Source organism: Seriola aureovittata, chromosome 20 (assembly GCF_021018895.1).
Source record: "Seriola aureovittata isolate HTS-2021-v1 ecotype China chromosome 20, ASM2101889v1, whole genome shotgun sequence".
NCBI lineage: Eukaryota > Metazoa > Chordata > Actinopteri > Carangiformes > Carangidae > Seriola > Seriola aureovittata.
The window spans coordinates 12,341,852-12,369,697 of NC_079383.1; the positions used below are offsets into that span (position 1 = coordinate 12,341,852).

Consider the following 27,846-nt stretch of genomic DNA (forward strand, 5'->3'; position numbering starts at 1 on the left):
CTTCATATTTACTGTGCAGATGTGAGAGTGTTGTCAATCTCCTCATTAAAAATCAAATTCCTTTCAAATTTTTACTTACCTGGTTCTCAACGTGCCTGCAGACTGAAAGAAAAATGCTGATACATGATAGAACATTCAATTTATTACCATTTTATCATCAAAAACATTACATATGTACATTTAGTGAAAACTGTAGTCCTACACTCAATGTATTCAAAGTGCTTTTAACATATAATCTGACAGTAACAGAACACAAAATGCAGACACTAACACAATAATATAGTAACAATAACAGAAAATATGACATCATACCTACAAACAAGTGAATGGCTACAATAAACAACAAAAAATTGCAAATAATAAACACTGTCAACTAACTCTCTCCAGACATTTCAGTCAGTGTAGCTCTACCGCTCCAGATGTAGTGGAACTATTATACATACATTTATTAACCACACTTGAGCTACTGTAAGACTCGAGACAACTAGAGCAGAAATGTGGCCAGATATGTCAACTGTCTTCCTGCCTGCTCGTACGACAGAGTCTGTGATGCAGACTTTAAGATGGGCACTTTGCTTTAGGCTCAAATTGATATGAAAGTTGAGTTCTGTTAAAAACAATATACAAAATAAAGTGACTGCAAAATACAACTTTAACACAAAATAAGTGCATGTCCATTTATATCCACTTCTCCGGGAATCTAGTACCTACTGTATCTCTAGATATAAACCCAAGAGAAAGCAATATCATCAAAAAAAGTGAATAAGTTTGAAAGTGAAAGACCGCTTTGCTGTCTTAAAGTGATTGTCACTGGAATCCTTTTTTTTTTTTTTCATTTAAGTGTTAATTGTTGCTGTAATTTCTGGATTTGAAAGATTCACACTTTGATGCTAAGCACAGACACCTTTACCACATATATCTGAAAAGATGAATCAATCTCTGCTGACAACCACCGACAGGCAACAAGTGTCACACTCAACTTTATAAAAGATCTCCGGTCAGGTTTTGTATTTCAGATGTGATATGGCATTTTCACAGCTGGGTCTACAGTGTTTAGGAGAAACTTAAGACTTTTCAAAACAGTTTTGAAGGTACAGAGCTAACTATTCTGTCCACCATGGTAAACTCGAGGCCCAAAGACGCTGCTTTGGTGAGGTTTAACACTCTGGTCTGTGTCAGAAGGCACTTCTTACTGAGGGAGAACATTATCATCACAGCGGTCACATATTCAATGATACATTTCACTCACATGCTATGGATGTATGAAAATATTTTAGAGGTTTTCTGCTGATATTGGCTATTTTAGTGACATGGACTACTAATATAATTTCCTTTTACTTAATACTGTTGCTAATGGATGGAAAAGAAGATGGCACAAGATATCTAAGAGTTTTTTTTTCTTCTTTTTTTTTTTTAGAAAAAAGGGTTATTATTTTTATCAATATAGGCTTGTTATGATAGTTTGACTTTAAAGAAGTGTACTTGTTTTCTTGACAAGAGTTAGATGAGGAGATCTATGCCACCCCCAGCGGCTGGTTAGCTTAGTTAGCTTAGCACAAAGAGAAACAGTAGCAAACAGTTAGTTTGGCCCAGTCAGTAACAAAATTCCACAGACTGGCACCTCTAAAGCTCACTACTGAACACATTATACCTCTTTTTATTTTATTTATTTTAAAATCTGCACAAAAAATAAACTGTAAAAAGTTTTAGTTCTACCAGTGCTTTGGACAGAGCCATGCTAGCTGCTTGACCACGTTTCCAGTCTTTATGGTAGGCTAAGCTAACGTGTTTAGGATACTGACATGAGAGTGCTATCAATAGTCTCAACTAACCTCTGTCAAGACAGTATATAAGTGCATTTTCCAATAATATCAAACTAATTGTATTTTACTAAGCTCACATTTTCTCAGAGATACTATTTTTTTCCTAAGTTTAAATCTTGTATGAACATGACATACCAAAGGCTAAAAATTACCATGATGTTTTATTGCCTCGCACAACCCGCCCCGTCAGGTCACCAACATTTCACTTCTCTCCTTTTAATAATGAACCAGTTATCAGATGGCGTATATGAGGCTGGGGGAAGAGCTAGGAAGCTATTAAAATCAAATTGCGCTGCCAGTGTAATGTAAGGTTGGCAGTTTAATGGGAGAGATGGTTGTGAGAAGGCTGCATTCTATCATTTCTGACATGGCCGTCCACTCCTATATCCTTGAAGCAGATTTCTGAATGACTTTTTCCTTTTGCTGGTTGTAACCGATTTAGGGATTTCGCTGATTCATCACTGCCATCAAAGTCAAGCGGTTTTTGTGTAAGGCATTGATCACTTTCACATTTTTGAGAGAAAACAGAATATGGTAAAAAAGTGGGAGTATTATGTGTCAAAATTGTGGATTTTTTTTCCTTGAAATGATTGCTGAGGCTGCACATTCTTAGAATGAGCCTGATGTGATTTTGTCATTTTCAGAACAAAAGCCTTTTTAACGTTGTTTTTTACAGCAGACCTTGGTTTCTCAGTATCTTCTTGTGAGGTGGAGTGCAGTGATTTAGAAAAATAAATAAATAAAAATTGGGGGTCATGCTGGATTAATGGCAACATAAAACACCTTAAAGCTACACTTAAAGGATTTTTGGTGCAATCTTTGAAGCTACTGCTGCTGTCACACAACATACAAAAAAAAAACAAACATATTTTTTTAGGACAACTCTTCATGTACCACTCGCTCTACAGTTGACACTATTATTAAAGTATCACCAGGAAATGATATATTACACGTCACTATACATATTTCTACATCCTCTCTACAGTAGTGGGTAAAGTGTCCAGTTTTGGTCGAGCAATTCTCTGTCATTGAAGGGGTCTGAGGCTGCAACTGGATTCACAGCCACTAGAGGGTGATGGCGCCTCTTCCTGGTGCTGGCTCTCCTCCTGTTCTGGCTCATCAGACAGAAAGCTGGGAAATGTCTGTGCTCGGGGGATAAAAGTCATTGTCAGGCCGGATCCTGTGGAGAAAAAAAAATAAAAGTGGAAGAAGAGTCAATGGAGCACTTCTTTTTTTTTTTTTTTAAGTTCATCTGTTTCATTTAACTGGACCTTGCATTGAAACAATATGTCCTGTTTTCTTCTACAGCATACTCATGGCATTACTGTTGCTTAGCTACTGTCCATGCCGATATCTTTATAAAGAAATGACGATTACACGATGCTCCTGGCTTTCCCATTTTAGGTGAAATGATCCTTCAGAACCTTTTGTTGTAGGTGGTTCAAAGATAATACAAAAGCATAAACCTGCAGTTGTACAGTAACAGATGTGATGTGAAATCAACCTTTCACCTCAGATACACAGCTTGATTTTCTCGTACTGTCTGCTGTCTTGTCGTTCCCTGCTCTCTCCCTCTCCACCTTAATTTAAATTAATTGGACCAATTTGTTCTGCAGTGCATATTGGTTAACTGCACTGAGAGGGAGTAATGGATACTCGTGGGTGGAGGGCTGTTCTGTGCAACTGTGAGAGCATTAATAATATATTAGAATGCTGTTTGGAGATGTGCGCGCTGAGGTAGGTTGAGAATAAAGTGGCTGGCAGGCTGCTGATCATGCACCGAACAAGGAGGAAGTGGCCAGTGATCAATATTTCAGGAGGCGCAAAACCTAACACAACACTGTAATCAACACTAACCTATAGCATATGTGGTACCTACTTATGCAGCTGGCTAGGAGAAGTTGCTGCATATCAATACATTTCATACATTTCGAATCAATTCACGCACAGAGGTTAATTGAAATTTGATTAACAAATTAAAATTTGACTTTGTTTTCTTCCAGGGCCATACCGACAACATTGACAAAGAGATAATTTTCTCTTCTGCTGTTGGTGCTGAAAAGCTTATTAGCAAATCATTCATAATATAGTGAACACACATTCACGCTCACACTCACACACAGGCTGCCTCTCCTGTGTGTGCGTGTGTGTAGCCCGCAGCGCCAGTCATGATGCCACCAAAGGGAATCGGTGAGACGCACTGCCAACTCACCACAACATAGAATATTAAACATGACCCAGTCAGCCAATCAATGTCAAGTGGTTTGTGTGAGTGTGTGTCAGACCAACAGACAGAGTCTAGTAAAAAAAAAAAAAAAAAGTGCGAAGAGAAATGATGCACAAGTAAAGGAAGACGCTCGACAGGAAAAACACAAAAAGAGCATTTTCCTGTGTGAACAGCTTGCAGGAGGAAGCTCAGAGGGGCCGGTGTGGGTGTGAGGATGAGACCAAAACAGTACCAGCCATAACAGGTGAGTCATATACACACACGCACACACGCACACACACACACATACACCGCTCTGTCTGCTAGTCTTTTCTTTCCACCACTCCCTGAAATAAAGAAAAATGAGATAAGACTCCAGCCTTAGGTTTTAAATGCAGCTCAGTCCAGTTTCTAGAAAAAACACAGGTTAAAAAAATAAAAAAAAGAAAGCAGGGCGGGGGGTGGGGTGGGGGGTATTGCTCTCCCCTCCCCCCGCTGTACTTAATAGATTGCTGAAACGACTGGTGCGCAACCAGGCATATCCTTTTCACATCTTTGCCAAGACAATCCCTCTCCTCAACCAAGGCCAATTTGGGCTGGAAAAAAAAAAAGAGGCAGGGAGCCCAGTGCAGACAGAGAGGGTGAAGCAGATCTCATCATCTCCTTGGTCATAAACAGCGGTGTTTGTTGTGCGGTGCCAGACCCCTGACGAGAGCCACGCTTTTGGACAGGACACACAAATATAGACACGCTTGTGCACACACACACACACACACACAGACACACACACACAAAAAAAAAAAAAATGATAAAAACACAGAGTGAGAAGACAGTGTCAGCATCTCTCCTCCTCTCCTATCCCTATGAGAAGCAGACAGTGATTTGTCAGTGCCTTTTCATTACTGGGGAAGGTCATGTCATCCTATCTGGCCTGGGGTGGCAGCTGCTGGGCCGGGCACACACACACACACACACACACACACAGACACAGACACACACACAGACAGATACAATGGTGGACCCGGACACACAAGGGGCTATTCATGCATACATGTTGACACACACACACACACACACACACACCTGTCTGCACCTTCCTTCCTCACCGTGCGATAACACTGTAACAGCTGTAACCAGAGAAAGAGAAGGTGCCTGCACCACAAACCCTGGATTATGCAAGACTGCTGACATGCAGCTTTGTGTTTTGTTTTTTTTTGTTGTGTAGTAAGCCAGCCACAGGAACAACAATACACCTGAGGGAATAAAAGATCAATCCAATGCATCCTAAAGATCGGGTCAGTTCATTTAAATCTGGATTTCAAATAAATGCCTGTTGATGACTGAGATAGAAAAATAAATAAAAAAACTTTCCATGCATACACCAGACAGAGACCAAAACACTTGAACTCAGTTTTACCTGGCTGTAATGAATTTTTCATGGGATTCAGTTGTTGCATCTACATCTACTATATTCCATGTCGCCTGTTGCAGATAAGATAGTGTTATCATCCCGCTCCCCTATCATCTTGTCCCCGTGCCTTTGATACTTGCTCCCTCTCTGTAAAATCCCCTCGTATCACTCCCAGCCGATCAAACTAAGCACCGTGCTTCATTCCATTAGAATTGCTAATACTACGCCACTAAACTGTGGAGCACAATGAAATGCAGAGACAGAGAGAGAGAGAGAGACAGAAAGTGTGTGTGTGCGTGTGTGAAATGGCAAAAAAAAAAAAAAAAAAAAAAACATAAAAATGGGCCCAAGAAAAAATACAAGCATTCTTGTAGCTTTTCCATTCCAATATTAGAGTTGGTAATTGAACCATTTCCGACAGGCGTGGCACTTTGCTTTTTCAACTTGAAAACTTTAAAGTGCACTTATTTCTATGCATCAGCAAACTCAGAGAACACAACAGTTTCAGTGAAATGCAAAAGAGTGAATAACATTAGGAGAGTAGAGGTGGAAGGCAGTAGAGAGTACATTGTCATTGTACAGTGTATGGTTTCTGGAGATTAAACCATCTATCTTAGGTTTTATTAAAAGGTGAACTCTCTGGAGGTTGAATTTTCGTTTCATACGGTAAGATGATCAAGGCTGAGTGTTTGTTTTTTTTTGTTTTTTCTACACCACATCCCTCTGCTTCTTTTAAACAAAACACATTTGACAATTATTACTTTAAGTTATGACAAACAAGGCTTCTGGGATATACTTTTGAGGCATTTCCAGCTAAATAAAAAGCAGATGTGAAATACATTAAAATAAAGGAGTTACAGTACTTCACTTGCCAGGTCCCCCATTAACTGAGGCAAAGAAATAAACAAATAGGTGAATAAACCTCAACGGGACAGGAAACTGTGTTCCTTAATTATCCCCCCGCACCCGCAGGGTATTTGAAAGCAACCCGAGCATGACTCAGCAAATTGACTGTGCTGATTGGATATTCGTCATGCACGCAGTGATACAGCCAAGCAAACACAGCCAGCCATCATGGTCCAAATTCCTAATTTCTTACCTCTATTTGTACCAAATCATAAAAGTATCATTACTATTGAAAAATGATTTTATAAACAAGTGACCTGCAGCTTTGACCTCTGTATGTGTCTCACAGTAACAGTAACAGTGATTCCCAATCAGGTGTACTTGTACCTGCGGTTGCCAGGGGGGTATTTAGAAATACTGTAGAATCCCTCAGCCACTTTGACAAAATAGAAATTAAAATTACATTAAGAACTGAGACACCTGAATACTACATGTGCATGAAAACTACATGCAGAGTAGTTCTAAACAGGTAGGTAATGGACAACTGGTTGGACAAAGTAGTGAATCAACAGTTCAAACAGTAACGTAAATGTTATGGATGAACAAAAAAAAAATCGATGTAAAAGTAATGTATAAATGGTAGATAGCTCAAATTCAAAGATAAATGGTTGAAATAGCTGAAAATCATCGATGAATAATTCAAATAGATTGCTAAAAGTAATGGATAAGCAGTTGAAATACTTAGATAAATGGAGCAGATAAATGGTAGGTAGTAAGCTAAAATGAATGAATAAACATCTGAATTAATTAGGCAGATGTAATGGACGCATAGTTAAATAGATTACGGATAAACAGTTGAAATAGTTGAATGTAATGACAAAAACAATTGCTAAAAGTATTGGATAAACAGTTGAAATAGTAAGCTAAAAGAGTATGAGAGAGTACGGGATAAAAGATTAAAGTCCAGCTTCTGCCTCTCCAAGTGGTGGTAGTACAAATGTCGACTTCATTAAAGTGACCAAACACTGACAGCTGTATATCCACTTTTATATAACTAATAGTTAAATCAATTGTTAAAATCACTTCAAATGAACATTTTGAATATGGTGTCACTGAGGTGCTCAGTGCAGCACATAGGATATAAAAGAGCTCCAGGGAGGAGGACATCTTCTGCCAATGAGGAATCAATGCAATTATTGTACATGGCTGTCCTCATCTAAGAATGGCTTGCACGGCTTAAAAGCAGCGCCGGCGCCTGACGTCGGCGAGGTTCTCCTGACATGCCTTTCACAGTCCAAACACCCAGTGTCACAACAGGAGTTAAACTCCTGTCACTCCCTAGAATCACCTTGTCGTCCTCCTTGTCTGACGAGACCTGCGTCCTCAAACACACTGATGCATTCAATTTATTCATGGGGAAGGAGGGGAGATAATGGTCGCGCTGAATGTGTATGAGCAAGAGAAGGTGGAGGGTTGTTCCGAATCGGACAGACACACAGAGAAAGAGTGGGAGGACCAGTGGAGATGCCAGGGTGATGGATGAGAGAAGAGCTCCTCTGCTCACCAGAGTTTGGAGAGGAAGAGTTTAAAAAGGAGAGTTTACAGAGACTGGGCCTATAAATAATGACCCTGAGGTGGAAGCTTCTCTGTTTAGCGTATATGAGTAAAAACATGTTGATGTTTGGAATGGAAGACTCACATTTTGCTTTTAAGCTTATCAGGCCACAATTAAATGATAATGAAAAAAAATCCAGCCTTCGCTTTTCAAAAGAAAATTACGACGTCAGAGTGACTTTCATCTTTGCCTGGCTTTCTGTTTTGCTCTATCAGTGAAAGCCAAAAGGCCCTATAATCCTCAGATAAGTCTACTAATCAACTAATACCATGGACAGAGCGTAATCTCATCAGCTCTCTAAGCACCTTTCTGCCTCTGGTCTACATCTAGACGTTGGCATACACACACACATTAACACTCTTTCTTATGTATATGTACATTAAGTCCACATACTGTGCTGAGCCTGGATCCCATAACGCACCTCCTGTGGTATTAATGTATTTCGGGTGACATTTATCTCTCCCTCACTTGCAAATACATTTATTTTTAAAGAACACACATTGTTTATTTCACACACACAAAAAAAAAGAAGTTAAAAACAGAAATAATACCAGTCTGAATCAGTTCAAAACAATTTGATAGCGGATTCATTTATGTCTGTCATAGGTTGACCTCAGAGATAAAAACATTTATCTTGGAATTCAGTAGTTTTTAGGTTACCTTTACATATGAATAAGAGTTCCTGTTTGGAGGGTTGATTTTTAGAGGAAAGGTTTAAAACTGACCTGTGTAAATAACAAAAAATGTTTTAAATTCTGCACATTGTCAACACTTAATTAGCAAAACAACATTTCGGTTATGGCCCTTCATCAGGCATCGGACTCACAATATGAAACAACAACATCACACTAGAGATACAGGCGGCAGCAACCAATCAAAAGAAGAGCCAAATCAAAAACATGTGGAATAATTTACAACATTAGTAATTGATAAGAAATATCTTCAAAATTAGACAGATAATATGTTAAGATCAGCAGTAAAATAAAAAAAATAAAAAAATAAAAATTATTTGTCACATACACAAGTTGTAATTTATAAGTAATTTTTTTTTTTTTTGGTTGAGGAAGCGAGCTAGTTAGATGATAGTGAACATGGATATAAGACAAAATAATTTCTTTTTTTTTCATAATTCCTATCACCCATCACAACCAAAGATACTGCAGAGGTAAAGAAATGTGGTGACATGGTCGTATTAAGTGACAACTTGAATTTGAAATCCCTCAGATGCAACATATGATATTTCCACTCTGCGTCTTCCTGCTTCTCCACCTGTCTTTTCCTTTACCTCGCCCAGTGTGCTCCACACTTTACCACTGACACAAGCAGATAAAGAAATAGCAACACTTGTGCGTATGATAATTAGTAACTTCACGCCTCTACCTTGGTAACTGTAGAGATCTCCCACGCTGTTCTGACGCGTGATGTGCTGCCAGTAAGCGCTGCGTGGCAGGGAGATGGACTTGGTTAGTGTCTCTCTGGAGTGGATCTGAAACAGACAGAGGAAGCTTGCAGTGACTCTCACTTTCTGTCACTCTCAGTCACTCATTCACAGCAGGGGGAAATTGCTCTGCGCATAGTACGGTATATTGCTGGCTGAATGGCATGTTTCCACTGTGAATGACTGTTTGGCGAGTGAGATGAGGATTCATTTGGAATCATGATGATGTTGTGCCACTGCATGGTGTGTTTTAGATTTCATTTGCAGTGTGAGAGTAGAGGCTTCATCTTAAAGTCAAAAAACAACTTGAAATATATGAAATATGTCAATATTTTACTGAAAAAAAAATCTGCACTTACTCAGCAGTAAACATGTTATTTCACCCATTCTGTAACCCCCGACTGGTGAGTTTTGTGAAGCTACGCGCGTGATTTATAGAGCTGAGGGTAAATGCTGCATTTGGAAATGTTCCCAAATGGTGGGGTCCAAGAGCAAGGCCATATGGTCAAGGCTCATCAAACACTAGGCAGGCCTACATAAATAAAGAATAAAGATGATAGCGGGGAGCAGGGGAGGAAGGAAGGAAGGAAGGAGGGAGGAAGGAAGGGATGGGGGGGGGGGTGTTGTGATGGAAGGAGGGAGCGGACGCCAAGACCACAGGGTGTCAGAGGGCTCCTGGACCAAGGCAGCGCTTTGGTGGGGGAGAAACCAGGCATCAATACCTACAGAGAATTGCGTATTGTTGAGTTTGTGTCTGAACATCTTGTGTGAAAATCATGATTTATTGCTTTTGTGTTCATTGGTTTCTAAAAATAATTCTTTGAACAGCCTCAATGAAATGCTTGTTTGATCTGCTTAAATCAAAAGACGGTGTAGAAATCATTGAAATACTAGAGATGCAAGGCAGTTTTTAAAATGAAAACGATGTGTACATGCATGTGCATGTGTGTGCATGTGTGTGCATGTGTGTGCATGTGTACAGATGCCATCCTTGAACAAATGCATCTTGCAGTCTTTCTTCTAGAATCAGGTGCAACAGGATATTTTAGCAGCTGTATGAAGGTGACGCACAACATCTACGCATTATATAATTGTTCCTAGAGCCGTGGTATGTTGACACTTGCACTCATTGTCAGCTGTTGCTAATACCGGCAGCACTTTTGGCCTCATTGTGAGCTGCTGTGGGTATCTGATAAATAACCAAATATGTAAAAATGTACCTGGGAGCTCTTCTCCATCTCCTCCATCATCCTCTCATGCTGCTGGGCAATGGCCAGCGTGGCCGAGTGGACCCGCTGGTAGATCATCTCCCCCTCCCGCGTCTGGAACGTGAACAAACCCTCTCCTGTGTCACACATCCTGCGCCAGGAACACACACACAGAGACAGAGAGAAGTACACACACTTTGATCGCGCTCACTCTTGGATTGCTGATTTACAAATATGCATGGTTGAATGTTACAGAGAGACACATAGATTAAATAGCACTCTGAAGTCACGCACACACACATACACACACACACACACATGAGCGAGTAGATACAGTATACAAACAAAGAAACGCACAGAGGCACCTGTCAAATCACAGCCTGAAGGGCTCTGCGGCAAATGTTGATATCCTGGGATGTTCTGGATATCCAAAGTTGCTTTGTTAAAGTTTTTATGACATTTTCAAAACTAAATTTTTTTTCCCCCTCCCACCGACAACATTTCAATCACACAGACACAAACACTAGAAAAACAAGCACAAATCTGCATGCGTACACACCTTCCAGACTCAAAAGTAAACCAGGTGGAGTCTCGACCGTATCTGCGCAGGGAGCTGAGAGGCCACATGACGAGTTTCAGCCGAGCGTTGTGAATGTCCCACAGGTATATGTTTTCGTGGGTGATCTGCATGGTGCACTCTCCGTAGATGTCCAGGTTAGGGGTCGGCATTAGGTACACATTGAAACGTTCTGGAAAGATTGACACTGCACTTCATTAAAAGGTAAGTGGGATTCTCAATTGTTCAACAGAGAAGAAAACTGAGAACTGAAGATAATGATCTTTCTCTTGCTTTCTCTCTTTATCCCAGTAAAATGGAAGTGAATTAATTTTTGTTTTTTTTATGTTTTTATCTTGTTTGTGGTGCTGGCAGCATTAGAAAATTACATGTAAAAAAACTCTATCTTCTATAAAGTGACCATGTGAGTCTAAAATTTATATATACATATTTTTGTTATTTGCATTAATTTGAAGAAGAAAGAAATTTTAGGAGCTAAGCTTATTCTCTCTCTCTCTTTCTAACACTTACAGTACATCTCATTTTTATAATGGAGCTCTGGAGGTACTTGTATTATTATATTATATTTTTTATCTTTGTATTGAGGCTAGCTGTTTCTTCCTGCTAGATGTCTTTTTATAGAGCTAAGCTAAGCTAGCTGCTGCCTTCAAGATTTGCATACTATGGAGGTAGAAAAAAGGTAGATAGAAAAGTCATAGTATAGTAAGATATAAGAACATCATAGTATAACAAGTAATAAAAAGTCATTGTGTAGTAAGCCATAAAAACATCATAGTATAGTATGGAATTAAATGTCATGCCATAGTAAGGCATAAAAAACGTCATAGTATATAAATAAATAAAAATGTCATAGTATAGTGAGGCATAAAAACATCATAGTATAGTATGGCATAAAAAGTCATAGTATAGTAAGTCATAAAGTCATAGTATAGTAAGGCATAAAAAAGTCAAAGTACAGGAAGGAATTTGAAGGAGAAGAAGAAAAAGAAGAAGAAGAATTTACTTTACTTAGTATTTACTGTTTGCAACAGAAAACACAGGTTACTCTTCCTTAGACTCATTAATATACCTCCCTTAAAGATATAAGTCAGTCTTCCTGAAATTTGTCAGATGCTATACACTGAAACCACAGAGGTTACCAGAAGTATTCAAAACATCTGGTGTTAAAAAAAGAAAAAGAAAGAAAGTTGCATTTGTAAAGACACAGATGGATGAAAGTTCAAATCAAGTTGCCTAAATTGAACAGTTTGGGATGTAGCTTTGTTTAAATCTTAAATAGGGTTGCATGAGAGCCAGATTAAGATAAGGGATCAGCTCTTATCAAGTGATGGATTACTCTTCACTCTCTGCTGTGTGGATCTAAGATATGGAGTATTAGAGGGATGGGAAGGTTAGATTTTTTTAGTTTCTGAGGCTGGTAGAATAAAAGATGTGACTACTACAAGACTGCGACAATATATAGTTTCCATATGATATCAGCGTTGTGCATACGGAAACAAACAATTGGGGTTTGCCTCACCAATTTGGAAAGAGTCAAGTGTTTTGTATGTAACTGCCCATTCTATAGCCCATAGCATACTAATAAATATTAACAACACAGTGAATTGACTTCTACCATGACCTACTTTTTACGTGTTTTTACACGTCATGTGACAATAACAGAGTAAAACAACCTTTAAAGGAGCTATTTGTAAGTTTTGCTGCTGCTACATAGTCAAACATTAGCATTGACAGCTGATTACTCACCAGTCTAGAAGAAATGTTGTGAGTTTAACAACAAACTTAATTTCTTCACTCACCAAGAGCTGTCTTCATTAGTGGAAAACAACCCTCTTGTTTTGCTTCTATTTCTATTACTTCTTCTACTAAAGCTAGCGCGCCAATTTGCCCGGTCAGCCCATCTCGTCACTTTCCGATACCGAGTCACTGTAGCATCCAGTCAAGTCTGATGAAGTAGCGCTGCTCAGACGTATCTTGTATTCTAAGTGCAACGATTGCTCTTGGCAAGATTTGTAAATAAACAACTGTTTATGCTAACATTGGCTATGTAGCAATAGCAAAACCTTCATATGGCTCCTTTAATAAAAGTATTTTAAATAGTACTTTACTTGACTTCCCCTACAGTGGGTCTAACCAGCCATCCAGTGAGCTGGAGCTTGGGATCAAGGAACCAGATCTCCCCGTTCACTTTAAACTAACTCTCTGTGGCAGACAAAGAGAGAGGAAGAGATAGAGAGGAAGAGAGTTCTCCATAATCTAAATTAGTTCTCACTAATTACGCTTAATGATTCAAAATAAGCCATGTGTCTGCTGTGGATAGAAAATGGCAATGTCATAGTGTGGCATATTTTTAGGGACAGTGAAAATGAACTCTGATCTAATTATCAGCCCCTGCTGTTTGGGGAGGGCTACTAATTGAAACGTGGTTGCAGGCCCAAGCCTCTTGTTCCATTCATTACAGGCAGCAGAGAGCTGCTGGCTCAGTTTGTCTCCATAACACAGCGCTGAAACTTTTCTATGAGCACCAAACAGCAGGGCTTCAGCCACAAGAAGAGACAGAGAAATTGTGTTGTTACAGTTCAGCTCGTTCACTGCAACAGAGTCAAAAACGTGTGTATTGATATCTTAAAAAAAATGAGGCCAAGTTATGTTGAAGAATACAATTTCACTTTACTGCTGCAGTGAAATGAAATGGGTTGAAATGACGGCACATTCTTTTCAATTACTCGCCCTTTTACAACTTTAAACTGCTCTTCTTTGCCTGTTGCCTTTTCGATTTCCTCCGCGAGTTTACAAATTACAGAGAATGAGCTCCACTGTGATAGCTGCGCCCTGTTGTGTCCTCTCTTTTCCATTTCCATTTCCTGTGAGTGGAATATGTGGGGAAGCACATTTATTTCACATGGCTTTAGGAGCCATAATCTCATCCATCTCTGTGACAAGCTTCATTATGAGGGAAGCCAGTGATGCACAGCACTTCTCATTAGGCCTGGAACAGAGCCCCAACCACAGCCTGTGACCTGTGCTCTAACTCACACACACACAGGTTTCCTTCAACACACACACATCCAAATGTACTTCTGAAGTTGAACAAACGTCCTAATGTTACCAAAGACAGTTACAGGGGACTTCGGATCAGATATTGACAAAAAATGGCCCCTATTAGCTAGGCCTAATTGGACAGTGTCTGTTCTGCTCCCCTAACCCTCTGAGGGCTCAGTTGCATTAACACATACGGGCCCGGACTGCAAGCACTAACTGCATGGTGGCGGGCTGAGTGAGAGAGATTGACCCTGAATGGCTGTCTGTGTTAGCAGGGACTAATTGGGCACTCACCGTTCTGCTCCCGCTGCACCCCCGCTGCTAACAGGTCTGGCTCTCCCAGGCTGATGTCGTTGAGACGGCTGCCCAGGCACTCCATGCACAGCAGCTTACACCATTCCTCTGCATCCAGCTCTGCACACAGCCACACAGCAGCACAGCGTTAAGGCATGTCCACCATCAAAAACACACACCTACTCCATATCCAATACTGTGGACATAATAAAACATGTTGTCCAGATTATACTGCTACATCTGTGCTGCCTGCAGTGTGTTCTGCTCATACACGTGCACATATACACATAAATCACCCAAGGAATTTCAAAATAAAAGAATAGATGCACAGGACATAAGTACAGCTAACAGAAACCACTGGGGAAAAAAATCAATCTGATCGATTTGCTGTAGATTAAAAGAGGCACTGGGTTCAGCAACAGCCAATGACAGATGAACGCTAGGTTTCTCCTCCCTCCTTTGCCAATACTCAGTTCCAAGGCTGTAAATTATAAGTAACAATATGGCTAAAGTCACAACTTAAACTAATGATCATCTGCTCAGTCAAAAACCTATTTTACAATTTGAACAAAGGCTTTAGCATTATCCTTTTAAAAAGGAAATGTACATATGAAACAAGATAAATACAATTTCAATATAATGAGATGGTTAAAGGAATAAGTACGCTTATTTGCTTACTTGTCAAAAGTTAGATGGGTAAATATATAACCACTATCATGTTATTGAAGCTAGCAGCAGCAGCAGCCTGTTAGCTTAGCACAAAGACTGGTAACGATGAAACAGTTAGGAGCTTTCCAGGAGCAACAAATACCAGCTCACTACCTGACATGTAATTTCTTGTTTGTTTAATAAATACTAAAGCTGAAGCAGAGAACATTGGCATTTTACAGGGGGGTTAGCTAAGATGACTGGCTGTTGGCAGTAGCTACGAATTTAGCATAGAGGCATGAGATTTCAATCTTTAAACTCTTGGCAAGACAGCAAATAAAGCATTTTTTAAAAATGTTCCTTTGGGGGTTCATAGGAATAGTAATTTTGTAATATTTTAGACTAAATCATGACAATTATGATTACTGGCACTTTTTAAAGAAGCCTTCTGGGTTTGAAGACTGGGATTTGGGTGGAAAGTTATATCTACCACACGTGACAGCTGGCACTAAAAGGAGAGAGGGCTTTTACTGAAAGATGGAATTTTTTTTAATTGGACGGTAAGTAGGGACAAATTTCATGAATCAAATCTGGAAGTCTGTGTGAATACCAATTTTCCTTCCTGTTAAGTCAGAAAAAAATTGTGTTTACAATGGAGAAGATTTCCAATTGTCTTATGTGAGCTTTTGGTGAGAGTTACTGAGGTATGAAATGAGGCAAACGCTGGAGTTGTTTATCTTTGTGAAGCTCCTTAACTCTGGGCCCTGTGGAATTCTGGGATATGTGGCCAGTGATGTGTACAGAGACACATGGAAGTATGGGAATGCCACGCCGGCGAGTGTGGGAATGTTTCTGTGTCTATTAATCAAAAATCATCATATGCTTATGTGTGAGGAGAGGTATTCTCACTTCATTCATTTCAAACTAGCTTGTGTAATCGCTGGCGTAGAGAGACAGCCTGTTTGTCAGATCAACTCTAGTGTCCAATGGTACAGATCTACACAACATTGCAGGGTGAAGGAAAGGTCTGCTGCAGCCTGAAGCACTTCATTCACACACAACAGAATGCAGAAACACAGATGCACCCACCGACCCACCCACACAGACACACACACACACACACACACACACACACACACACACACACACACACAGGCAGCTACAGCAGCTCTGCACTTTAGCTTCCTGCTCATGCCTGCCCAGATTCAGCTCCTCTCAGTCAGTTACTATGGCCTTTAAGTGCCTCTAAACTCCCACATTTTTAAGGCCACTGAGTGGAAAATCGGCTAAACAAACACTTCATCAGTACTGAGGCAGCCTTGCTAGTCTATGTGCCACGCATGACGAAATATGGTAGGAGGATGTCTCTCTGTCTGTGAGGAGGTGTAGGTGTGTGATAGAAGAGGACAGAGAGGCATTTAATGTTAGCGAAGAGCGTATGAGAAAAGAAAAGAAAATGAGGTTGGAATAAGAGCGTATGTGAAAATCGAATAATGAGAGTCAGGATGTCTTATTTTTCCTGCTTTCTGCAAGAGGCTGTGGTTTGACAGACAAATGCGATATACATATGCAGTTGTCTTAATAATTTCTCGGATCTGATTCAGCTGTGGAATTTAAGTTTGAGTAGACTCATTCGGTACTATTCATATCTAATCTCTTTCAGATCTGCAGGTCACACCCTTGTATCTCTTTATGGCTCATACTTGACAGATTCATCCAAAGCACGCAACTGTCAAAAAGTGTAAGATCCGTTATTGTCTTTTGTTCAGTGCCTTGTTTCATTGACAGCATGCTAAACAACATGACACTGCTCAGGTGGAGGCATCAAAAAGTTATTTTTAAAAATAAAATATCAAGAGATCTTCATGAGGCCTAATTACCTTGTTTTTTCTTTTAGAAAACAGTCAACACTTATGATGTTTTTTTTGGCATATCTGTATAAAGATATTCAAACAGGCTTGCAGTTTGCTTTCCAATTGCCAGGTTCAGTTTTCAGATCCAAACTCTCATTGACATTGCGCTGCAGTAGAAAGGCTATATGCCAAATTAGCATCCACTGTAGGTTAGCTCTCATGTAACCTGACCCAGCTGGCAATATGAGCTAATAAAATCTACTACATTTTCCTTTGATGTATTTACATCATTTAGAAACTGATTCAAATAAGAAAATTTAATTATACATATATAACATGTATATTATATATTTCTTCATATACATTTGGTCATATGAGTGTGAATTCCCACATGAGGTCCTGGGGAGTGAGGGGTGAAATGTAAGGAGGGCGTAGGAAGTGAAGGATTATGGGAGGTCAGTCGACATGGGTTGATAAAGACATCCATATGGTGGTGTGAGAGGGAAAGCTCTGAACATGGAAATGAGCCAAGAGAGAGAGAGAAAGAGAAAGAGTGAGCAATCACGTGTAATAGAGTAAAAGAGACTTCACCACTCTAAGTTCAATAATCTTCCCCCGAGGTTTATTGATGCATCTCTCCATCGGCGAGTATTTCATCATCACACATGTGCACACACACTCACAAGGCTGGAGTGAAGATTGAGATGTTCAACCTCGTCTGTTTAGTGGTCGCACATTAACGTACATCCACCTCATCTAGCCTCTTCACATCCAGCATTTGCACCTTAAGAATGGACTACTGCATCTCAGCCAACCTTGCGCCCATCATCCGGCTTCCTGTCCACGTATTAGAAGCAATCTCTGTTGTTACAGTCCATAATGGGGTTGAAACACACCGCAAACGATGGCCAATATCGTTTTTCATACCTGCAATATCAAGATCAATATTTCGGAACAGATCCTCCCACTTCTTAATATAGCGGCAAATGAGTATCACTTGGCCAAACTCCAATTTTCCCCTGCTTCTTTCAGCTCTTTCTTTCTCTTTTTGCCTTTCTGCTTCTTCATCAACTTCTTGCCAGACTTTTAACAAACCAGCCCTCCAGTCCTAATCCAACACAGGTCTTAGAATGCCAAAAAAAAAAAATCCTGATAGTGGATTCTTTCCTCCCTTCCTTAAAAAGACAAAAAAAAATTGAATTTTTAAATGGAGGAAAAGGAACTTACCTGATTCACAGGCAAACGTCTTGGACGTGTCATCACAGAAGATAATCGCCACTGCATGCTTTTTTGTCTCCCGTGGCATCCGGGTAATGTTCTTGATGTTATGGAGCTCGGTGATCTAAGGAGGAAGGGGAGAGTGGCAGCAGCACATTACATGAATGAACACAGCCAGCAGCAGCAAGGCTGAATTGCCATCTTGCACTGCTTTGCTGAAAGTGCAATACTAGTTGAAGGCTTAGCATATGAAGGATGGCAAAGTAAAACAGAAATGTAGGAGATCTTAAGGGACTCATAAATAGTAGTTATTCTGCTGATTACAAAAAGCTCTTTTCAAAAAGTAAGAAATCACACATGGCCTGCTGCAATGTAGCATGTAATATGTAATGTACTGCTATCTATTTTAAAAGCGCTTTATGAATAAATGTGACCTGAGGCTCATACTACATACACTATACCACCGTTCAAGAGACTCTCCTTGAAGCTGCTTTTGCACACAATAGGGAGGACTGCGATCAAAAGCATCTAAATCACTTTACCAGGAGATTGATCGCGAATGAAAAAAAAGAGAAGATTACATTTAATTGAATATAACCCGCATTTACAGGCCATTTTGTTCAACAGTCTTCTCTGTGTTCGCTACGCCTGGGAGATAAGGCCCATTACATTATTGTAGTCCATTGTGTGCTAACTGTGGGCCCTTTGCCAGACTGTTGGGAATGAATTAGCTGGGCTCCCTGCCCGTATAGTAAAGCTTGACTGTTTGAGGTTAAAAGAGCAAACCTAATAACATATGTGGACTACAGATTTCTTTGCTTGATAACATCATGTATAATAAATTTCCCCTCTATTGTCAAATATCCCCTGCTCAGAGATTCAGTGTAGTATTTTCAACAACAACGCGAGGAAACACAAAATGACGAGAAAGGGGAGAGGAGACTATTTATATTGAATGATGGGAGATATTTTTCATTTGTTATTTCGTATCCCCTTCAAAGACAGTATTTAAATATTTCATATGAGATGAGGTGATTTTTTTCTGTGAAGATACAGTATTTATTTGTCCTCAGGCAGGCTATTCATACATATAACTGACACAAAGTAAGCATCAACAGTGGGACTTTCTGAGCCGTGAATTCCACCAGCTTCTCATCTCTTTCTCTGTTTGTGTTTAGTGCGTAACTGTGCATTTTTTATCCTCCCTTTATGTGTGTGTGTGTGTGTGTGTGTGTGTGTGTGTGTGTGTGTGTGTGTGTGTGTGTGTGTGTAGCTGCGCTGGGAGAGATTTGGGTGCATTCCCAGCCTAAGGCGCTAGAATCTGAGCAAAGTGAATCTCCTTTCCTCTTCTTTCCTCTCCATCTTCTTCTTTATTCAAAGGTGTAACATAAATCTCATATTAAGAGGACCAACAGTCGACAGCCAGGCTGGCGACTTTTTGAAGCTGTACTTACGCCGCGCTCACATCATATCGTTTAAACCATATTACAAGCAACCATGCCGGAACCGTCAGAGATATTAGAAATTTATGACAGTAATATGTCCCACTTTGTGAGAAGAACTTCGAACATGTCAAACTGTTGGCAGAATGGCTCCAAATGCATCACCACTGGCAGTTACATCAACATAAAGTCTAATATTGACTATAACATCATGCTAATACAATCTTACAGGACATATACACAATGTTTGTAACTGGTTTCAATTGGTAACAAACTGCTATTAATTCATTTAGGTTATTTATCTGGTGTGACTACACGGTTAGCAAGAGGGCTAACCACCTTGAAAAAATACGTGAACACTCCCACGTCAGAAAAACTGCCATTATTCCCGTTCTTCCCATTCTGCCGATATTACGTGAATGCAGCATAAGGGACAGGAGTGCTAAGAGTTGTACGCTAATGTCAGCACATTAAAGTGCTGATGTTTAGCAGGTGGAACGTTTACCATGTTCCCCGTCTTAGTTAAGCACCTGCTAGCATGCTAACACTAGCTACAGATGAGGCTGATGAGAAGGCACTTAGTCATAAATGAAAGTACTAGTGCAATTGATCCTTAGTGGGACATTATTGTGTGTATCAATTTTCATGGAAATCCATCCATCAGTTGTTGAGAAATTAGACTAAAAGCCAAACGTGTCTCTGTCTCTCTCTCTTGGGGCCACAAATGTCTGTACAAAATTTCAACTTAATCTGTGCAATAGTTGCTGAGATATTTTAATACAGACCAAAGTGGTGGATCGACCGACTGACGTCACTAACAGCTAAAAACAGTCTTTACTAGTTATTTCCACTTCCATATGCATGTCTGTATTTAGACATTTAAATAAGACTCCATCTTTCCACTTTAACTGTTTCTGTCAGAGGCTCAGGAGAGCTAGAAAAATGTAGCACACAGAAAAACAACTTTTTCAAAGGGCTAAAAATATTGCTAAAAATATTCAAGGACCAGCGTTCCTCAGACAGAGAAAGCTGCACAGGGAGAGGGGGGGGCGCAGAAAAAAAAGTGGGAAGTAAAAAACCAATCCCCTTTGTGTTGATTCTGTAAATCAGCCACCAGTGCAGCCTATTTCCTCCCAAAGCACTGCAGCTTTGAATGAAGCCCTCAGACGGGACCTTTCTTGATCTTTGTGGCGATGCATTACCAGATGCACTGGTGCATGTGTGCACTCATCGCTCAGTCCAGCGCTGGGAGTGTGAGATGCCTCTGGTGGGGAGGGTTACAGCCACACAGGATGTCCCGTGTGACAGCATGATATAGTAGGCAGGGAGATACTTCATTCACGATACATGGCTGATGCTGTAGTAGCGAGGGACTCTAACAAAGTGGATTAAAACACCTTCCTATATCATCTCTCAGGTAAAAGCCTGTGCTCAATTGCATTCTGGGAAATTGAGGTGTTTACAGTAAATGTAAAGTTCACAATCACTAAGTAGTAGAAGACTGTTACAGAGTAAAAAAATCAACTGTCAAACTACATCCACATAAGAAACCTGGTGTCAAAGTCCGCTATCATCTGCCGTTATCTCCCTTCATTACTGTTACACACGGTTCACAGTGCTGCTCCTTTAACATCATCTCCCCTCACCATGATAATGAGCCATAATTAGAGTATTTCAAAGGGCTTAAGAGGCAGGGAGAGAGATATTATTCTGGATTATTACTTTCAAAATGGAGGGAAAAGGCCCCACAGGACTAGATGAAGTTGCAAAATATATCTTAATTGGTCCTTAACTCCATCATCTGTAGCCAACAGACATAACTTTTTATATGAAAATGGACAAGGTGCTTGATAGGTCTGTGTAATACAGTTTAGAGCTCAGTCACAGCATTTATTCCATAGGTTTAATGCAGTGTCACCTTTAGTGACTTAATCTCAGAATGAGTACTGCATTTATTATGAATCCCATGACTTTGATCAAGTCATACGACAACATTACTGGAACATGTTTTCTGTTGTTTTAATTAACATGAGGAGATCCACTGGAGCTTTAGTGGTATACGTGGGTTTTAAAATGCATTAGAGAAAAGGTCAGGGTGTCACCAAATCATCGGGAATCATACTCTGGATATTATGAATACTGATTCCAAATTTCATGGCACTCTGGTCACTACATGTTGCATGACCTTAATCGTTGAAGGGATTGACTGATCAGTGTCCTTTGGCCTCACCATGAACAATAAAAATGTAAATTCAAACCCTTTGCCTAGTGAAACATGGCTTCTATACCACACAAAAATAAAGAAAATCATAAAGATGCACAAAGCTCCAGACACAACATCCTCTCAGTGCTTTGTGTTTTCATGGTATTTGCTTTTCTTGTGAAGCACTGTGTAAACTTTGATTTTAGAGAACAGCTTTCTATTATTTAGAGCTGAAACCAACTATTTATTTCTCAACTAATCTGCTGCTTGCGTTAGTTTCTTGATTAATTATTTAATTAATTTAAAATGTCAGAAAATAGTGAGAAATACCCATCACAATTTCTTAAAGCCCAAGGGCACCTTTTAAGAAATACATTTTTTGAAATATATTTAGTTTGTGATCACAGAAAATAAAGAAGAGCAGCAACTTCCCACAATTGACACAATGGAAAAACAAGGGAATATACAGCTTTTTGTCTTGAAAATTTATTTAGAAATTAAAATACTTGTTAATTAATTGATTAATCAATTATGCATGAATTAATCAGTGGCAATTTTTATTATTAATGAACTGTCGAAGTAATTTATGGGATGCTAAAAAAAAAACCCACCTGTTGGCATTCTCTGACATTGACATTGACATAAAACAGACAAGATAAGACAATAGATTTAGACATACTGAATGACAATGAGTGATCAGAATGAAATTTAGGATGTGTTTCAGTCTTGTGTGTTTACCTTGTGGAAGCTCCTGAAGTAGGCTGCCTTCTCATCTGGGTACTTCTCTAACCGGCGGGGTCCTTTACTGGAGGCTTTCTTGAACACCAGCCAACACCTCCGGAAGATCTGACAAGAGAGAACGATGGCAGCCCCGTTACAGAAACACAACTGCCCTGAAGCAAAGAAATACACTATGGTAACCGGAGATACAAACTACAGCGAAAGACAAACTCACTGTCCAGAGAAGTCTGCTCATGGTAACCATAAAAAAATAAAAATAAAAAAATAGACCAAGAGAGGTCAAGATGAAATCAGATTAACAACGACAGAAAAATCTACTCCTGCTACACCAAAGCAGAGAGGGAAATCAGTGCCAGCTACCATCTAAAATTCAAGCTCGCTATTAACCACTAAAATCCACCTCAGCAAAATTTCCAAACATCAAAGCAAGTGACCACATTAGAACAGCTGTATACGCTTTTCAAAATATAGATCGGCCTTTGGGTTCATTCCTGTCGTTTACGATTGGAAAGCACTGACATAAAATAGATAACATTGATTCTTATCCTGGTTATGTACTTAAGCAAGATGATTCCTAGAGAATGTCATTTTCTGGGAGAGTAAAAGCAACAAACAGAAAACTTTAGAAGGGAAATTAAACTATTGTGCCTCATGAATCAAAAACTTGTAATATATTTAATTCAAATGTTTTAATCTCATTGATTGTGAATTTAGATAATATACTGAGACGACTGTGACAACCAGAGTTTCAGTACGTGGAGTAAATGCTCTCATTGTGGACAGTGGCAACAGTAACTCCTCTCTTTGATTGTATGCATGGAATTTGTAATGCCGGAGTATTATGGGCTCACAGGAATAAATGAAATAAATTAAACAGAACAGAAGATTATACAGAGATACACTTTAAATATGCAACAAGAGCAAGAGCGAAGCCAGCTTGAATCCAAACAAAACAGAAAGCAGCCTCTCACCAGTGATTTGCTTTTTCTTGTGTTATTTAGAACTAGCTGTGAATCTTACATTTTAAAGCCATGCCCACCAAAGCTCTATCAACTACATAAGGGAATTAGATATTCAATTTGTAAAAATATTTTGCAGGAAGAAAATGTAGGTTAGTAAAAATAAAAATATTTTATTTACAGTTTTTGTTGTTGTTACTTAATATCCCAAATTCTGGACATATTATTAACTCTAACTATTAACTGTTTATTTATTCATTTATTCCCCAGCTGCTTTGTGCATTGACTAGTTTATTAATCTATTATCAATAAAGGAAATGTGGCCTGAAATGGCAAATAATAAACAGCATTATATGTGTGCATACACAAGCAAATATTGTTCAAGAATTGAAATTAGAGCAAAACAAATTCACCCAAGGTCTTGTTGCTGAGAGCTTTGAACAATTGTACATAAGCTTAACAACTTCAAGACTTGTATTCAACCTGGAGTAATGTGCTTCCATTTACTAAAGGCTTTGGAGCACACACACTTTCAGTTTCTCTTGCCACACAATGTGCAGACACACAGATATGCGCACTCTCTCTCTTCCTCTCTCGCTCTTGCTCTGGTGCAGCAAATTACTGTACATTGTATTGATTACTGGACCACAGTCTGGCCCATCCGCCAGTGGAAAAAGACACAAATACAGGGTGTTGTGTATCGGACTACTTCAAGGTCATATCAAGAAAAGGAACACACAAGTGCACTCTTACAAACACACTCCCACAATTATATATACACACAAAAAAAAGAATAAAAAAAAGAAATCAAGCCTTCCCTCTAAAATGTTCTTTTGTTCGATTGTACAGAGTCTATTATTGTTACTCCATGTCTGGACAAGCTGTTGGCTCTTTGCTCCATTGTGCCAATTATTTATAGGCTTATACTTGGGACGTATTTAGAAATGACAGGAATCCAAAACACACCCTCCCCCTTTAAACAGCCGGTGTCAAGGTGTAAAAACCCAATACAGATAGAACAGTGCTATTGAGATGGAGAATAAGTGTGATGGCCAATAGCGTATGAGTCCTATGTGGGTGCCTATCTTTAATAGTAGGACCCTTCTATTTCCTGGTGGAGACAGCTGCTATCACTCTGCCTGATGTATGATTGCCCTGGGCCGCATGGTTGTGTTGGGGAACCATGGATGTACGATTAATTTGTTTACTCAGCTGGTGTGCTTCATAAAAGGCCCACTGAGTTGAACTTGGCACTTTGCAGTAATTGACTAGAGTGGATCCCTAGGTCCTTATCGGTCTGCCTTGATGGGCCCCCATTCTAGTTAAGTGTTGCCCAGGAACATTATAAACAGCAAACAACACAGAATAGTGCACTACACACTCACTAATGCACTGTGGATGATCCTCTATACTGTCCATAAAACGCTTTAAAGAAGTAAGGAAACAAGGGGGCGATAAAGTCTTTCTCCAGATTGAACACAGTGTATTTATTTCTGTAATATTCTTTATGAAAATGCAACAAGACTGCAGTTTTGACGGAAACACAGGAACAGATATGAATCCCCTTTGACAATGGCCATTACCACATTTGTGTCTTTAAAACACTAAAATTAAAGCTAGCCTCAATTCCCCTTTGGGAGCCTGAGTCAAAGCAGTGCTGCCTGCTTGCCGCACACAAAGTAATTCACCCTAGGAGTGCTCAGATTAAGTAATTATACCAGCACAAAAGCAAGCTCAGTGAGATAGCTTGTGCATAATAAGAACTAGGGGGTATGAATGGAGAGGGCTTAATTTTGCCAGTTCCATAGTTGTCAATGTTTTGTCAAGGCAGTCCTATTCTTGGGCTGCTGTTGGGTCTTATTCAGAGACACTCTTACACTGATTGTAATTACACAGACATGAATGAGACTCTCTGCTGGTTTGGTGTGACTCATTTAATGGCAGAACAGTGTCGAATACACTGCTTGGCACAACAAATTCACCAGTTCCAGGAAAAAATACAGGACAGCTCTGGTGGAAATCAAATCATCTTAGTTTTTTCTTTGAGCTTTTTTGTTTCTGTTACTTCTGTGTGAAAAGCAGTTCCACCGCCACCCACCCACCTGTGGTATCCCTGTGGTCAATTACACAAACTAGGTATGGAAAAGCTGTCATTACACAAAGTTTGACAAAATAATATTCCATGCATAAAGAAAACTATAAACAAAATTGAATGTTTACATGAGCAAAATGGCAGGCTTGTGGCCAAAATGCAACAATGCCTCTGGCTTTGATTGCTGCAGTGAGCAGACACCAGCCACCCAACTTTGTTTCCACAGGCTGTGTGATTCTAAAGGCCCCTGTAACTCATTAACAACATCATGTGATTGGTTGCATTTTTTAATGTCCGGTCTTTGAGCATTGAATCTTTTATTTAACTTCCATCAAGTTACAATCTTGTTTGTTTGTCTCTTATTCAGAAGTCAGGTCCTCTCACACCATGACTCACAATCAATCAATCCAGCTTTATTTCAATGAAACACCACAAGTGAAAATAGTGCAGATGAATAAAAAGACTTTAGTGTTCACATTGACTTTTAGGGGTATAACCAGTATGGAGAACCCCCTGGGGAACTGCAGACAGTGATGGTGGTGAGGTGGTAAAAGAGTAAAGCGACAATATTTCTTGGGCAGACCAGGCAAGAGACAAGTACAATGGCTAAGAAATAAGAATTTTCCCAAAAAATTTTGACATTCGCCATGAGTCTTAGGTTTAGTTCCTTGTCGACGATAACACTAAAGCATCTCCCCAGTTCCTCTCTTTAATCCTTGGAGCCTATAATGAATTGTTCAGTTTATCCTGTAAATGTAGTTGAGCTGTAAATGTTATATGACATCCAGACACTAAAATACATCTTAAAAGAGCACTGATTGGTCCGGTGTCCTCAGGTGACACAGCCACATAATGCAGTGTGTCATCAGAATATGAAAAGATTTGCCATGTTTCCTACTAACTCCATCAGGGGTTAAGACTATAAATTCAAAAAGTACAAGTACCAAAATAGATTCCTGAGGAACACCGTACAGAATATATATATATATATGTATATGTATATAGGAGGAAATCTACATTATTTTAAAGAGCAAAGCAGCACTCAGGTCAAGGAATGGTGCAAGCTCCTCAATGTGCCATGAACCAAATTAAACAACCCTGGAGTGACAGTGATTTTGCAGGTATTTCCTCAGAGGAGTCTGAGAATACTATACTACACTAGTATAGTCTACACTAAATTCTGAATGGATTTGTTCAATACAGATTACAATAGGTAATAAAGTAAGCAGCAGGTCTGATCAACACATGCCTTGTCTATCTAATTTAAGCAGCTTTTCAGCATGAGTCCTCTTAAAGGCTACATATGAACACTTAAGTCTGAACCTTTCCCATAGGCCTGATTGGCAGGTCCAGTCTTAACGTCCGATTAATGAGAGACAGGCATGTTATTGAAAGTCTGTTAGAGAGGAGTTTCTCTTCTGCACACACACACCCCTCACTCAACACTTACCTGTGTAGGAACACACACACACACACACACACACACACACACACACACACAGCTACCACCATCTCAGCACTTTTCCTCAGTGACGGGTCAAATATAGCTGCAATATTTAAGTCCCTTGAAGACAAAATTATTCATGTGATCCACTGGTCGAAATGGTACTTGCTGTGGAGAGCAAAATTCAGCAGGTTGCTATCAAAAAAAAAAAAGACCTTACATGAAGATTTAAAGCAGTCATTTTATTGTGTATTCATTTAAATTCTGAGAGGTGGGATGAGCCCACAGGGCCACTGGTATCCAAACGAGATTGGGTCATTAAAATTTAACACTTCATTAACACAATCTTAGAATGATTTATTAAAGAAAATAATTTTTTCAACATAAGTTATCCATGACTGTGCAAGATGACTGTGTGCATGTGTGCGTGTCTCTGTCCTCTTCATTAATAAGTAAACAGACCAAAACCAGAAATCAATGAGAGGAAAACAAACAACAATCCATAGCCTTTTCTTTTTAGTTAAAATTGCCTGTATCTTTGTGTCTATGTGTGTTTGTATGTGAATCAAAGCAGCTATACAATGTAAATATTATTATGATACATGTATCACCTTATTCTGGCCAGCCGGTGTATACCGAACAGCTACACATTAACATTTACCCAAAAAGTAGTCAAATAAGTGTGTATAAATAGTGAATCATTCTTAGCAGTGGTGAGAGTGAAGGCATATCCAAAAGCTTTATAATGTCTTTGTGTGATCTCTGTGATTGCATTTTTGATTTGTT

At 39.5% G+C, this 27,846-nt stretch overlaps 1 protein-coding gene across 1 annotated transcript in view; it reads right to left on the reverse strand.

Annotated features, from left to right (window-relative positions):
* Positions 1-122: 122 nt before the first annotated feature.
* Positions 123-27,846, reverse strand: part of dok6 (docking protein 6) — a 46,652-nt gene continuing 18,928 nt past the window's right edge. Inside the window, exons 2-8 of the mRNA XM_056364318.1 lie at positions 22,563-22,670; positions 18,189-18,303; positions 14,461-14,580; positions 11,107-11,296; positions 10,560-10,698; positions 9,282-9,387; positions 123-3,003 (exon numbers count right to left, since the gene is read on the reverse strand). Coding sequence (XP_056220293.1) covers positions 2,849-3,003; positions 9,282-9,387; positions 10,560-10,698; positions 11,107-11,296; positions 14,461-14,580; positions 18,189-18,303; positions 22,563-22,670 — 933 coding nt within the window. The 3' untranslated portion in view covers positions 123-2,848. The remainder of the gene's footprint in view (positions 3,004-9,281; positions 9,388-10,559; positions 10,699-11,106; positions 11,297-14,460; positions 14,581-18,188; positions 18,304-22,562; positions 22,671-27,846) is intronic.